A 15,990-nucleotide genomic window follows, 5' to 3' on the forward strand; every position below is an offset into this window, starting at 1 on the left:
TCTGAATAAAACCTTGTCCTGACTGTCAACTTCTCTCTTTGCTGCAGGACCAGTATCTCTTCATTTTCAGGGCCGTCACTTCCATGTTTGAATGCTTCTTGCGCACCAGTGGGCCTCTCTACTCCAACCTGTCCGAGGTAAACTGTGCATTTCTTCTTGACAGACAGTTAAACAGAGCAGCGTGCTGGAGGAAGTGACAGACCGAAACCAAGGAAGTGAACACTGCTGACTTCCTCTATGTAAATACTCTGCAGTCAGAGAAGAGAGGCTGTCTACTGGTTAATGCTTAACAGGACGGGTTTACAGTAAAACAATGGACTACTCATGCTAACAGGTAGGACTGTTTCAGCTCCACGCATATATGAACGCAACCGGCCATAAATTCCTGCGTTTGAGTTATGCTTACTGTGCTGTTTCTGTCCAAACAGACACAATAGTACTCAATAAAAGTGAGGAGTAAAAGAACCTATATGAGGAAAGTGTCTATTTTGACTCTGGTTCTTGGCCGTAAAAGCAACTTATTTGCTTATTTAATGGCATCGTATAAGTTCAGCTCACACAGTCATGTCGATACAGCCTTCGGAGTCACTCTTGCAGGTGCTGCTGCGTTTAGCCGTCCGTATAAAGTCCTCGCGTGCACCTCGTCTCCGGTGCAAAGAGGAACCATCTTTAGTGCCGGGTTTATTCTGCCCCAGTAAGTTTTTTAGGCTCAGTTTCTGTTTTTGTGGTCCCATCTGAAACTAGATTATGGTTCCAATGATGGTAAAAACAGCTAGTGTGAAATAAAGATGACTCCTTTACATTGTGTGTTTGGTGACACATGTCAACGGTGCAAGGGGAGATATTTGTAAAGTTTTAATATCTGATGCAGTGCTGCCCACCACATCAGCTCTTATCGTGGTGCACATTCATCTAGCATGATGATGGACCACATAAAAAGGTATATTTGACATTAATGTGGAAGCGTAACACATCGTTTGAAATGGAAAAAGCATATCTTCCTCTTTATCGGTCCAGAAAGACCAGGACCTGGGATGAAGGGGTACCTTCCCTGCACCTTTGGGTTGGTCCAATCCCAAGCAGAGCTTCAGCCAAATTTTACGGGTGGAGGGAGACGTGGAGGGCCGTCTAGAAGAAGGATTGCTACAGGTTATGGATGGAGGCCGACAGCTAGCAGAAAACCAAATGGGGCAGTTGTTGAGTTGAGTCCTGGTCTCTCTTGGCTGAACCACCTGTGCAACATTGCATGGACATCGAGACCATGCAAACAGCGGCGGTGGTTCCCGTCTTCCATAAAGGGGACCAGAGGGAGTGTTCCAAATATAGGAGATGGCACTGTAGCTGCCCTGGAAAGGTCTATGCCTGGGTGCTTGACGGGAGTGTCCCACTGTTATTCAAACCTCAGATTCAGGAGGCGCACCATCATTTTTGGATTGGATGGGCTATAACGTAGGGCCATTCAATCCTTCTATGGTAGGAGTGTGAGTTTGGGTCACCTCTTGCCCCCGTGAGGGTTAGACTCCACCAGGGGCAGCCAGTTGGGGAGGGGTCAGGTTTGAGGGTCTGGGGATTTCTCTGTTTTTTGCAGATGATGTTGTCCTCTTGGCCTTATTGCTCAATGACCCGCAGCCCTCAACCAGAAAAGGGTGAAATGCCACCTCCAGGTCGGAGGAGTCGCTGCCCCACGAGGAGAAGGACAAACATTTGGAATAATTGTTCTCGAGGGGATCGGGAGATTGACAGAGTGACCGAGTCTTCTGTGGAGAACAAAGAGCTGAGCCAGAAGGTTCCCAACCTCACCTGTGGTCATTAGCTTTGGGACCAAAAGATAAGATCCCAAATACAAGTGGCTGAAAGGAGTTTCCTTCATCGATAGGCTGGGCTCACCCTCATAGAGAGGGTGAGGATCTCAGACATCCGAATGGAGCTCAAAGTAAAGGAGCTACTTCTCCTGAGCTGGGCCAGTTGAAGTGGTTTGAGAACCTGGTCGGTATGCCTCCCTAGGTGGGGTGTTCAGGCACGTTAATCCAGTAGGAGACCCGGAGGCAGACCTAGGACAGTCCTGGCGAGATAATAACTCTCGGATGGCCTGGGAACATGTCAGGATTCTCTGGAAAATGGCTGGACAGTGAAGCTGCTGGAACCCCCGCCACGGCCTGGACCAACATAAGGAAAAAGGACCAGATGCATCTAAAACTTTAAAGTGTTTCCAAACGTGATCGTAATAATGGTCAATGTGGTTGACCACGACCATGTGGTTTTGACGTCATAGAACTCTTGCATGTCAGCTATTAGGGGAAATTAGTATCTTGTGTGTTTGGGAGGCTCTGAAGAGACAAATCTAAGACTCTTCGACTGGTATGACTTGAAACCTGCTGCACCTTCTACAGAAAACTAAATTTGGTCTTTTGTATTTTCACCAGCTGCAGAAACCAAAGACGAAAACCACAAGAAGAACCTCAACCACCAACAGGTCACCTGAACCGTCTCCCCTCTCTGGCAGCCTGCCTGCTTACCTGTCTGACCGCCTGCCTGTCTGCCTGTTTGTATGCCTCTTTATGTCTTTTGCTAGACAGACAGGGTGCAGCACCCCAAGGTGTTAAACCAACACATTCTCACCCCATTTCCATCCCTCCATCCCCATATGTTATGTTACCATGGAAATTTAGCAGTGAAACCACAGAGGGAGAGTGAGGAGGAGGAGATGAGAAGAGGAGAAAAAGGTGAAGTGATGGGAAATGTTTGAAGGAAAAAGAAAACAGGAGGATGGAGTAGGAGGTGAGAAGAAGAAGACAGAAGAAGTGGGCTCAAAGGGGCCCCTTTCACATGTACCATAATTCTGGCTGTAGCACAATTGCATGCAGAGGGGTGTGAAGTGTGGATTTAATCCCGCTAGCTGTCTTGTCCTATGGATCATCCTCGTGGATGTAGTAGGAGAGCCTCCGGAGCATCATTCAGAGCACCGATGCGTGACGCCCCAGGGTTGGAAAGTGACGGCTTCTTATTGGGGAGATGAAAACGCCTCGATAGGCTGATTTGAAAATAATCTGAGGGGTCTAGAGGAGTCTGAAGGAATGTGTCATGAACAACCAACTATCCAAACCACGAGTGTGTAACATGCTCACCACATCCTGCCTCTCACTCAGACTCACCTCAAGCTAATGCTAACACTATCGCTAACCTACAACCCAGTCTGATTCTCTGGTGTTCATCATCTCCTCGAATTCAATTTTAATCCAATGTTCTCTAAAATACCATCTCGCTCTCCGTTTTAGCAGTCAGATGGTATTAAAATAACACTTTTCTCTCTGCTTTTAGACTCATTGTTATTAAAAAAAATCTCAGAAATCATATCTTGACCCTGTTTAGTCATTTTCAAACTTTCTTAAGAAAAGGTGTTTAGCTTAGAATTTATGTATCAGAACTACCCGGTCAGGTTGAGGGACCCTGAAATGAACCTCCGTCTATCTGAGAAGAGGGCGGATGGGTCCACCTGAATTCTTTTAGACCTCGGTCAGGTGGGCATCAAGGACGCTGCTCTTGGTTTTAGCATCAGCTTTTTAAAAGACCTTTTTTTGGTCACCATAGCTGATTACACATCACAGCTCATATCTCCTGTGGTGTACTGCAAGGTGCCTTTTGGCCCAATTCTTGTGCTCCCACTTTGCCAAATTATTCAGGCTAAGTGGTTAATGTCATTACTGTGCAGAAGACACACAGATATAATAACCCCAGTAAAGCTGCTCTTTGGATTTTGGGACGGCTCAAAAGGGTCCACGGCATCTCAAATCAAGGAGAATGTTACTGTTCAGCCTTCACATCTCCAGCACCCCTTAAAGCCCGTCTGCGTGCTGCATGGAAGGGTTGTTGAGGCCACGTGAGCCAGCCTGAGATCCTCCATCTGAACCCTTCTGTCCTCCACCTGAACCCCTCTAGTCACTCTGAACTGGATCTTTGAAGTCTGGACCAAGCTTTTGCCTACAGGGAGCCTCAACTTTGGAACATGCTGCCTGAGGAGATGTAGCTTTTATGCCACTTCTTAAAACCCAGTAGAAGTAGAAGTAGTGACGGGTAAGCAAGCAAATGAATGCATCATTGGAGCAGAGGTTGAACAAAAGTCAAAGGAAAGAATGAGGAAAAATGGAAAAAACAAAGAAAGGACAGGAGATGGACAAAATGGGTAGAATAAGAAGTTTTGTCGGCGGTTAAGATCGACAACTTTACTTTTCGTCTTATCTGTCTGTATTGTGGCCGTTAGGACCTATTGCTGATGGTAACTAGACAGCAGCGGTTGATGTCATGGCAACTGATTTGATCGATGTTTTAATGGCTGTGACTGTCCCTTTATTTGCTCCAAACCTTCTGAGCCTAACAACATGAGTACGTATGCTCTGAATTAAGCAGGCGAAAGAGGAGAAGTCTGAAAACAGAATGAAAGTTAAGCTAATGAACAGCACTACAGCGGATGTTATCAAAAATTACTTATCCGCTCATCATTTTAAAATGGTCTTTTCCTCCATTTTACAGCTCTTTCTTTTCTAGTTACAACATTTAAATGGAACAGACCTCTTTCTTCCTCCATCTGCAACATCATCTTAGAGTCACAACCTTTGTTGGGTCAGCTAACGTTCCTTTAAATGTTCTCTCTCTCTCTGTGTCTGCACAGACTGTCGCAGGCAGCCATGAGCGACACATATGCTGTGGTCAACAAGTCCAAACATTCCCAACCCAAACCTTCCGCTAACGCGGCAACCAGGTCAACAAGTCTCTTCCCGTCTCTTCTTTTAGCCTGTGAATCTATGATTATTAGTCCTACGTGCATGTTTACATACGTGTTCTTGTGCTGTTTCTAGTTTGATAGTGATTGCACTGATGTTGCAAAAATGTAATCGTTTATGACAGACAGACAGCCTAGCCTAGCCTAGCCTAGCCTATTCTAGCCTAGCCTAGCCTAGCCTAGCCTAAGCAGAGAGTTCAGGGTTCGAGCCCTAGAGCCGCCAAAACATGAAATTCACTGTGGTAGTAGGGGGAGGTGCCTGAACACCTTCAGAGCACTGCCGAGGTACTCTTGAGCAGGCTACCGAACCCACAAATGTTGATATAGGGCCCTGCGATGTACTGGGGACTCATCCAGAGGTGGACCTGCCTGCCTCCCCATGACCCCAGAAGGGCTGAAGCGGTGAAGATGAGTTGATATCAGGCAAGGGATTAAAATGACCCCTTCTTTGTTTTGTCCATTTTTCAGGTCTCCCTCTCCATCTTCCCATCACTATGACAACAACCTCGGGGAAGCTGCCTTGTACAGCACCATCAAACCCCGAGCCAAACGCGCTGCCGTGCCCATCCACACCGCATCGGCCAATGAGATGGACGGGGAGAGGTGCGCGTCGCTCGGCAACGATGATTTTCGCCTGACATCGGGTGAGCAGGAGAGAGGAGGCAGGTCAGAGACGGATGGTGCAAAAACATGAATCAAATCGGCCTTTTGTCTTCCAGCTCAAGGCGCCGCGTCAACGGATAGCGAATATGAAGTTTTGTCCTCCTCAGACGCACAAGCAAGCAGCGTCTGCTCGCCGGGTCACTTGGGTCAGTCCCCCTGTATGCGCTGTCCTCCACATTTGTCCTCATTCGTCCTCGTTAATCTCATTTTGTCCCCCCTTCTGATTACGTCACCGTGTCACTCCAACGTCTTCCTGTCTCTTCTGATTCAGGCTTTAACTGCCGTGTCCAGAAGCCCAGAGGACCCAGAGATCTGCCTGCTGGGTGGAGGCAACTGTAGAAACTAGAGCAGAAAAGGCAAACCTTAGATCAGCTGAACGCTTTAAATATAAAAGGCTTAATAAACGGATGTCACAGGAGGGACAGCGGGACATGTAAATATTGTCCTTCAAAAATAAGATTTTGATGACAATATGCTGGAGCATGGACGCCCTCCTCGGTCACCTGATCTGCTGCTGACCAATTACAGCGCTCAGGCGCTTCACTGCCTATTCTTCACCGTAGACCAGCCTGTTGTGTTAATAAACATCAGCCATAACAGTAATAACAGAGTTATAGAGACCAAACCTGATCTGTGGGTTGTCATGAGATGAATTTTGCTGGTAGCTGATGCAGTTTTCATTAACCAGATTAGAACACCCATAAACTTGCATTTACACTTAATAAAGGTGGAGGAGCCACTTGTGTTTTGGATCCAATTTAAACCAAATTTAATTGATCAGGTTAGGATGTGTTAATCCTGTAGGTACAGGCTCAGTTAGTGTTGTTTCACAGCAACAGGAGAATCTCACCCTGGCTACAGTAGATGACAGCAGTCGTATCATTAAAATATTTCAACATGTTGCTGGTGCATCCCTGTTTTTGTTGTTTCTCAATATAGAAAATGTGTTTTGATGCCAGTGAGGGGAGCCACCTTCTGCTGGACACCCCTTTACCAGTTTCTGAGTCGCACCAGCGCGAGTGGCTCTTGCTTCTTGGTTCAATGTACGTTCCTGCACAAATGAACCAGGTCTGTAAACCTCTCTGAGGGATCTGACGAGAACAAGAGCTCCGTCAGGCAAGAAGTAAATCTGGTAACAGCTCATTATGTTCTCATTCTGTTCCTAGTAATCACACACTTCAGGCGTCTTTGTGACACATCGGCTCTGTCGTGGCTTCTGTCTGTACCACATATTAAACAAAAAGGCTCCAATTAAAGAGTTGGAAGTTCCACGTTTGAGGCTGGGCCACGATGTTACAGAAAAAGCCTCTGGCCCCAACGGGCAATGACGTGTGAATAGAATAAGACTGAAGGTAACCTTCAAAGTGGAACCAATAATCATTCCTGGAGGTGGGCAGAGTGGACATAACTGAAGCTGCTGAGTATGTCATTATTTTATCATAAACATGAACCTGTTAAATGTCCACTATCTACATAACAACAATAGCTGCTCATCAAATCATTCATAATAAACTAAATGAGCTTGACAGCTACCTGATCCAGAGCGGGCTTGGTATCCATGGTAACACTGGGCACATTCAGCCTGATAATAGAATTTAAATAAGAGCAATTCATGTTTTTTCTTACACTTCATGGACCTGGGATCCAAAACTTTGACGTCCTAATTACAGAATAATGCACTCACTTATGGGCTGTAAATGCAGCTTTAGCTGCAACCACACATAAGAGGACAGATTTATTCTGTAACCTGCTCAAACTCCACCAGATTCCGTGAGAATCGCAATGATTAAACAAATTTGGTGCTAATAAGATCAAAGAATTAAGTCAAAATTTGCTTTGGACACAAATATAGAAGGTGTTGCCCTTGGGAGTAGAGCAGTCGGGACCCGTTGGCCTGAGAACGGAGGGCCCGGGGTCAGCCCAGGACCGGGTGGCTGCACTGAGCAATCTGATGGAGGTTGGGGAATCGTAGGGAATCCCAGTGGCCACATTAATGGTGCTGGAGACCCAGTAGGATTCAGGCACAGCCAAAGCACAGGAGGATCCAGCTGCTTGATCTGGAGACTTCTCAGCTCACAATGAGAGGAGAAGGATGAGAAAACCAGACCAGGACACCATCAAGGGCTCAGGAGTGGGAACTGCTGGGTCCAGATCTAGTCAGCTCTGAAACCAACCAAGATCACAACTGGAGATAACCAGGAGCCCAAAATCTTATTATATTTAATGTTATTTATCCTGGTCCTGGTTAACTGGAGATAAATGGAACCCGGAGAAGCGCTGGAGTCGATTTTCAGGTTTTGAATGTTTGAACAAAGCAACCAGGGACCCGGCAGGTGATGAAGTCCGCTCTTAATTGTATAATTGTAAGTACCAGAACACACAATTATCTGAGATACTGCAGAAACTTTCAGCTTTAGCATCCAAATCAGCACTTTGGTACAATCACAAGGGGAAATAAAGCAACAACAATAATAAAAAAGAATAATAGAAATTGACCTAAAATGTCCAAGCAAATTCAACGATCAAACGTATACAGAAGTTTCAGAAACATGAATGCTTTTTATTTATTCATAAACAGACAGATGGGAAACAGTGAGTGATGCAGACAGCTGCTGAATCACAGGAAAAAAGACACTGATGCGGCAGAAAGAGAGAGGGAAGGTGATGAAAGAGAAGAGGGAGATATGGTTGCAGAAAGTAATGAAAAAAGAGTGATGAAAAACAGATTATTTAAGAGAGACAGACAGAACAGTCCTGCCACAGGGCCGTGTTGCTAGGCAACTGGCCAGCTCCTCTTTGAAGTTTTTCCTCTCTTTTTTTAACAATCGGGTCAGTGGGAAGCTCAGCAGGAACCATGGAAACTACCTCAGTATCCAGCCTGGAATATGCTGCCATGCGTTTTTCCCTAATGCTGACAGGTTTTGCTCTTGAAACCGGAAATCCTGCAACAAAATGTTTATATTTGTGACCAGCAGGGGGCAGAACATTATATCCATGACTCTACACCTCGGGTGCCGAATACTGATCCTGAGGGCCGCAATTCTACTTTCAGTTTGTTTGCCCACACATCCAAACACACACTCACACACTCACACAGATGTATTGAGTATCACACAAACCACAGAGAAGTAAAAATAAATAAATAAAGCGACAGAATCTCTTCTGGTCTGTGGCTCAGGAGTTTAATAACAGCTGTGCACTCAGACACACATGTACACTTGTGCACGCAGACACATGCACGTATATGCACAAATGCTTAGGACCTAAATATGTATGTATGTTGGGGCCATTCTACGACTTTAAAATGGTTACAAAAAGAGCAGCGGAGGGAGAGATTTTCTCCCCTCACCCGTGCTGTTTAACACTGATCTGAACATTAATGGATGATCAGTATCCATTTACACTGTAAGAACATGGGGGTTGAAGATGGAAGGTTGGAGGAGGGGTTGGAATAATCTCCCTTTTTATCACACATTCATTCCATTTACGATCACGCACATAACACACATCCCACTCATTGAGTTTATAATGTGCATTAATACAGCTTTGTGCATCAGTAGTTAAAATCTTTGGGAGGGCATTATAGCATAGTTAATTTCATCATTAATCACTCTTCTCGACTTGTATCAGCACGTGATCAAAATAAAGTAACACGATTGTTTTTCTCATTTAAAATGGCAGGAATGGACGGATGTCGCCATCCTCTACTGTTACGTGGTTTATTTGGAGAATACCATGTAGACAGACCTCCGTGCTTCAGATGGCAAACATTCACACTTCTGTTTGAACTATTACAAGAACAAACATGGGACCCCCCCCCAGGATATGTTGAACTTTACTGAGCACATGACAAAACTGGGGTTCTATTTCCGTGTGAGACGGTTCTGGCTAAATTAAACCTGTATCAACAGGCTAACAGCAGCAGCAGCAGCATCACAGGGCTCCATATTTACAACCTTTTGACAGTGATGGAAATGTCGCAGCAATGTTTATTCCTCAGAAATATTTTAAAAATCATAAATCACATGACATAAATGCTAAATTATAATGTATTATAACCATAGCCGGTGGTGGTTTTATTCATTTGAAGTTGAGGAAAGTCAACTTCTATGTGTTAATTAATAACCATGGGACCCACTTTTGGAGTTTCTGTCCCTTATGATCCTCACTGAGTTAAAATCTGCATTTTAAATACTCTGGATCAAATATGTGTTTTTCTATCCTACATCATAGCAACACAAACTTGAAGTGAGCATCAGTCAAATGGTTGTTACCATGGCTGGCGCCTGGGTGACTGCACGTGTCTGATGTGTACCGTTCAAAAGAATTTATTTTTTCAAAATAACAGACCAACAGAAGATGCGCATTAAATATTATTTACTTTAAGACCAGCTGTTCACGACCCAACCAGAATAGGTCCGCAGCCCACTTTTGGGTCGGGACCCACCAGTTGAGAAGCACTGGCCTAGAATGTTGTGTGACCGTCGTACAGTAGCCCAGAATGAGCTGAATATTAAACCTATTATTTGAAAATAAAGTTTGGCATCAAGTGCTATTATAATCAGGGGTTTTTTTGCTCAGGAAAAGGTCTGTGAAGTGTCATTTTGTTCCATAAACAATAGATTCTATGTGTGTGAGATTCTATGGGACACACACACACACACTTCACGGCATGCTAAGCTACTAAAGCATGAATTATGAAGAGAAGACCTGTACTTTCTGAAGTACTTTTTATTTTATAGGAGGTTGTTCTAGGCTGGATCCAGGTCAGAACGTTCAGCTGAAAGTTCTTTTCAGACAGGATTGGCCTAACCTGTGAAATTCAGTCACAGTAACACGGCCCACTGGAGGAGAAAGGGCACACCTAGAGTAAATGAAAGAAACGGAAGGGGAAAAGATGAAAAAAGGAACGACAGAATGAAAGGAGACGCAGAGGGAAGAGATGAAGACAGGAGAGGGAAAGACCACCTCAAGTGGCTTCAATTGAGAAAATTACAGAGAAATGCATAAAGGGAAAAAGGGCAAAAATAGAGCCACAGAGTTGATTAGAGGGTGAGCAGCGTGCCTGCAGCCAGTCCTGCATGATCAGACCCCAGTCTAAACCTGAACCTGAACCCAGCCCTGCTTCCCAGTTATTTTAAGCTTTTGTGGAAACACTGAGTCTGCAGCTTTAAGCAGTTGCCATGATGGCAAGGCCATACTTGACTGTGGCACAGAGCTGTGTCTGGGTTCACTTTGGTACCGTTGGTCTGTATCGACCCATGCATATTTGGAAAATAGCACGAGCTTTCGCACCTTTGGAGCCCTCACATTTTAACTTTGAGTCACTCAGTTACCAACGTATCAATTTAGCTGGGGTTAGGTGTGTCAGCAAAAGTTCCCGAAGAGACTCTTCATCATTGACAGAAAACAAGGATCAATGCTGTTGCTTTTTAAAATATATCATTAATTCTTATATTTGATTGATTGAAACGGCAAAACTAAAGCTGACTACAGCAGATAAAAAGATTAAATTTGACTGCTCAGGCTTTCAGATGACGTCACACATTGGTGCAGATAACACATAGTTGACCTCTGAACTATAATTAGCCGGTAATGTTCTGTCTGGCTAATTCTAATCCTGTCAGCCTGTCTCTCACTTTTTGACTCTGGTTAAAAATAGAGGAAATAATCAACTGTATTACAAACAAATTATCCATTGTGATGCGTTTAGTAACGCGTGTCTTTGAGGTTTTCTGTGGGCTACTATGTCCTGATGAACCATAACACGACATTTCCGATGTTTAATTGTGAGTGTTAAACAGTTAGCATCAACAGTGTTCATTGCAGCCTCTGGGAGCATCTGAACGAGTGAAAAGCTGATTTAAAATGAATGAGCATATTGTTCTCTGTCATCTTTCTGTGATGGCTTCATCTTTGTGATACAATTAGCATCAGTCAGTATTTGCTGGGGAGGCTTTTACTTTTGTACGTTTTTCTTTCTTGTCTGCTCTTTCCATCCATTTAATTTGTAATTCTATCCTGGAGAATCTGCTCATGCATGCCCCCTCGAGATTCCCAATATTTTTCCCAATTTCTTTGCTTTTTTCTCTATATTTTTCCTTCCTCTTTCCTTTCACCTAATTCCTTTTTGACTCTTCATCTTTCCTCTTCTTCCCATCGTGTTGCCTTCATTTTCTACATCTTTACATAGATGCTGGACTGTGAATCTCCTCTCTTACCCTAGAACTTTATCTTTATGTACATCTTCACACCTCCCTCCCTCTCTCTCTCTCTCTCTCCCTCTGACTCATTGTCTCTCTCTCCACATCTGGCTTTAAAATGAGAAAAACAGATTAAGCAGCCAGACTGAACCATAGAACATCGTTGATATGGTCGAGGCGGGTGTTTGAGTTAAAAATACGATGGGACTGCAACACAGCCAAGTTATTCTAATTTTCAAAAAGTATTTTTTTGAAGAGAAATACGATGAATTTTGGTTAAATAGTGAAAATTCAGGCGCTTGATTGACTCGTGCTTCTCCCCTCCGGGTGGGCAGTGGTACAGTCCAAGCGGGGGGGTAGACGCGGCGGAGCAGGGACGACCGAGCCGAGCCAAAGCGAGGCAGGCTGCGTGTAAATGGGGGAGACGTGCCGCGTCGCTCCGCTCTGGATTATTGTTTCTCATTTTGGACGCAGGAAACTCGGAACAATTTGGTCTCTTCCTGCTGCCGTCGCCACCTGTCCTGACCTCAACTCGCGCAGGTTTGACGCGAAGAAGAAGAAGGAGGAGGAGAAGAAGAAGAAAAAGGCAGGAGCTGAACGCGCGTGGGACTGTGGATTTAAATCACCCGTCGGGCTGTTCTGAGCTTCCCGAACAGGTAGGTCCGGAGCGGCACAAGTGTTTGGGAGCTGGTTGGGGTTCTCCGTATCCTCCTGGAAGCAATGGGGGCAGCGGCAGCAGTGGCGACGGTGATGGGGGGGCTGTATGTGAGTGGATGTTTGGGGGGAAAACGCCTCACCTCCCCCTCGCATCACTGCTCCTGCTGCCTCGGTCTTGTCTTTTGAGCGTGTAAATCCGCTACCTGTCCGATTTCCCCACTGATTTTGCTCACGATGACTGGTGATGAGTGGCCGGGTAAGGGTTGCTACCCCAGGTAGGGGCTGCTGCTTTTACCCCGGGGGTGTTTGACGGCGCACGTTCTGGTTAGTCCGTCAAGCCCCGAACCACTCGCTTTGCCTTTTTCATCCATTTTTAATTGCTGTGCTCAGTGCGGAATATGATTTATGTGCCTAAAAATGTGCGTGCCCCCCCCCCCCCCCCCGTGTGCTAAACGGTAGAGTGGTGGAGGGGGCCGAGGGGGAGGGGATGAGGGGGGGTAGCGGTTCCAGACGCCGATCCATTAAATGAAGAACAAAGAAGGGGGCGGCGGGGAAAAACGCTTGAAATCGCACATAAAACGCAGAAAACGGCATCAAACTGCGCCGGGGGACACCGAGGGTGATGCCCCCGCAAGGTGGGGAGGAAACGGGCATTTCGGCGTCGCTCCCTGCCCCAGCCTCCGTCCATGTGATGGGGGGAAGCGTCCATCCTCCGAATCAGCCCCGAACCTACCCGATCCTCTGCTGCACATGTGAAGTGCTCCACTATGTAATCAGATTCCAGAGAAATCAATGTCAACGACGTGACCAATGTATATGATCACGTATATTGACAGCTGGCCCGAGGTTATCAATCACAGGCGGCCCGTTGTATAACCTGTGATTATCCATTTGAAACACATGTGCTTGAGCTTGAATTAATATTTCTTATGTTAGAATACTTCTAATAACCTAATTGTCGTTTCTATCGATGACGTCGGGAGGCCTGATATCAAGGAGGAAACGATCATTGATCCATCAGCACCAAAGCCTCCAGGATTCTGGATCATATTTATCCGAAGGATTTATCGTTCAGTGATACTAAGATGATATATTTTTGATGGTCCTACTTGGTTCTTTTCCCCCAGGAATAGATATAATAATTTGACAGGGGGAAATAAAGATGAATGTATGAAAACTGGTGCGATTGTTGGTGTGAATGCTAAATGCTGTATATTACTATAGTATGTTTGATGATTCAATCTTCACTGTGCTCCAGACCATCAACACTAGGAATAAATCAATTTGTTTCAATCAATTTAAATAAGATCTTGTTCATAAAGCAAACCATAGTGTGTGTCTGTATTTATGATCTCTGATGTGAATGCATGAATGTTTATAAAGGCTTGTGTGAAATTTGGCACGTTTGTATGGTGGAAGACTCGTCCCACGACATGATGACGGTTGTTGGAGAAAGCTCCTGTCCCTGTGCCCTTGAGCAAGATGTCAAACAGCAAATGGCTCCTGAAGCTGTGTTTTGGTGTGTAAATGTCTCTTCTTGAGCGAGCGAGTGAGTGACAGACGGAGGGGCTCAATTTCATTGACAAACTTCATTCAAAGGTTTTTCTGCTTTTGTTGAAGAACTGAGGCAGCTTTGACTTGTCAAAGTCAGTTAGTGTCGGTGTGTTTGGCTGAGTGTGTTCGTAGACTCTTAGGCCGGTAATAAACAGCACTATTCATCCTGTAAACACGCGAAACGGTTGAAAACAATCTGTGAACTATGACAAAATCAACATTGGCGTTATGTAATGAGAGGAGCTTCGATTCCAGGGAGTGTTTTATGTCTCACCCAAATCTGGGTTTTGAACCAACACCTGCCTGAATGAAGGCAGGTCCCAGCCTCTACGCTGTTAGCCTCACAGCTGTGCTGTGTGGTTATACTTTTATTATTCATTACTATATTAGCATTAACAGACCTAGCCAGCTCAGTGGGTAATCAATGATTAAATGGAAGGTCAGAGGGCTCTGACTCTAGGCTCCAGGTTATGCTGTCATGTAGTGATCTGTTTCTACTTTCACGCTGTGCTAATATCTCAGATTGGAGAGTTTTGGATATGTACTGTTTGAAAGATTGTAGTGTTAAAACCAGTGACACCCTGTATGGCCCCTTAGGCCAGTAAGCCCAGTTCACTTGATCCCAAATTGTGGCGTGTGGCATTACTTGGTGCTTCGTGTGGTAACTATACAATATGTACGAGCACATCTTTGTGTTGATGAGACGTTGCAGTTGCATTATTATTGCGTTATTTAGTCGTGCTTTGTCACTTTAGAGAAAGTGTACGGCGGTTGTTTCTGTCATCAATCTGGTGTGATCGCAGTTTACATTGTGCACTTTGCTAAATTATGTTACCATGGCGAATTGTTGTTTTAAAGACTTTACTGCACTTCAGCTAATGGGAACTCAGGGGCTACTTTAATTTAGCCTATGCAGAGTCCACACATCATCCTTAAAGTGTAACTCAAGACACTGCCTGTATTCAAAGACACTCAAAGGAAACTCCAGCGGAGGATCTGAAGATGATGATATTAAACATAATCTTTCACATTTTTGTGCTTTCGTAATGAGTTGGTAGTTTGTTTGATTGCGCAACACCCTGCTGTTGCCATTGCTAAACGTAGTTTGTCAGAGGGGTTTATTTTTGTGATTGCCTAAATTGAGTTTGCGTGGTGTTAAACCTTTAAGGCTGGCTTGGCGGGGCAGCATGCTAACCCCTGTCACGAACGCTCTTCACATGCAACACACATTGACAAGAAAGACCTTGGATTAGCTCTGGTGTCCATGGTGTGGCCCTCCCGATCCTCCAGGGCACAATGTGTAAATCCACAGTAAATGGCTGTGACCATTTTCAAGTACTGCTGCCGATGCGAGCGGCTGCCATTGTGTGCTCAATAGTCTGCCTCTGAAAGACGTGCGCAGCAGCGCGGCTTTTGCTTAAATGTAACCGGGCTTCCATTGCCCTGCTTCTATTCACTGTTGCTTCTGTTCAATAACATCAAAAATGGGACAACGAGCCTGTTGGAAATGCGAAACGATAATAATCCCCCTCTGAAATGGAAAAAGGGTCTTTTTGATTTTCCAAGATGTTTTTAGATGCAAAAAAGGAGTTAATGGCCAAAATAGGAAGATGAACACATACTGGATAACTTAGTCTGGCTCTGCGTTGAACATTTGTGATGACTGTTTCCACTGCTGACAGTATCTAACGGCCATTGTGGTCTGTCTCCTGATGAGTGTGCACGGCACCAAAAGGTAAATGAGCAGCAGCTGCCTTTTATGGGATATCACTTCCTCTTTGCTCTTTTTGATATCTGCGTTGTACTATTTTCTTTAGATTTGTAAACTGTGTTTCCTCCTGATTACTGCTCATCCATCCATCCACCGCCCCAAACCATCCACCCCCCCAAACCATCCACCCCCCCAAACCAACCTTCCTTCCTTCCTTCCTTCCATCCTTCCTTCCATCCATCCATCCTTCCTTCCTTCCTTCCTTCCTTTCTTCCGTCCATCCATCCATCTCCCAAACCATCCATCCTTCCTTCCATCCATCCTCCTTCCTTCCTTCCTTTCTTCCGTCCATCCATCCATCTCCCAAACCATCCATCCTTCCTTCCATCCATCCTTCCTTCCTTCTTCCTTCCTTCCTTCCTTCC

General features: G+C 45.1%; 2 protein-coding genes across 8 annotated transcripts in view; both read left to right on the plus strand.

The window, feature by feature from the left end:
- ptpn18 (protein tyrosine phosphatase non-receptor type 18) overlaps positions 1–6,342 on the plus strand; it is a 12,113-nt gene extending 5,771 nt beyond the window's left edge. For 3 of the 6 annotated variants that reach the window (XM_057041573.1, XM_057041568.1, XM_057041569.1), the window contains exons 11-16: positions 48–137; positions 2,424–2,542; positions 4,667–4,756; positions 5,246–5,421; positions 5,497–5,586; positions 5,712–6,342. In XM_057041573.1, coding sequence (XP_056897553.1) covers positions 48–137; positions 2,424–2,542; positions 4,667–4,756; positions 5,246–5,421; positions 5,497–5,586; positions 5,712–5,779 — 633 coding nt within the window. In that variant the 3' untranslated portion in view covers positions 5,780–6,342. Of the gene's footprint in view, positions 1–47; positions 138–2,423; positions 2,547–4,666; positions 4,757–5,245; positions 5,422–5,496; positions 5,587–5,711 lie in introns of those variants that run through there. The other 3 variants (XM_057041571.1, XM_057041572.1, XM_057041574.1) reach the window with 3 other exon arrangements.
- Positions 6,343–12,009: 5,667 nt separating this feature from the next.
- Positions 12,010–15,990, plus strand: part of plxna3 (plexin A3) — a 50,648-nt gene continuing 46,667 nt past the window's right edge. For both annotated transcript variants that reach the window (XM_057041539.1, XM_057041540.1), the window contains exon 1: positions 12,010–12,299. The gene's annotated coding sequence lies outside the window, so the exon portion shown is untranslated. The remainder of the gene's footprint in view (positions 12,300–15,990) is intronic.

The sequence above is a fragment of the Takifugu flavidus genome, chromosome 8 (genome assembly GCF_003711565.1).
Source record: "Takifugu flavidus isolate HTHZ2018 chromosome 8, ASM371156v2, whole genome shotgun sequence".
Taxonomy (NCBI): Eukaryota; Metazoa; Chordata; class Actinopteri; order Tetraodontiformes; family Tetraodontidae; genus Takifugu; species Takifugu flavidus.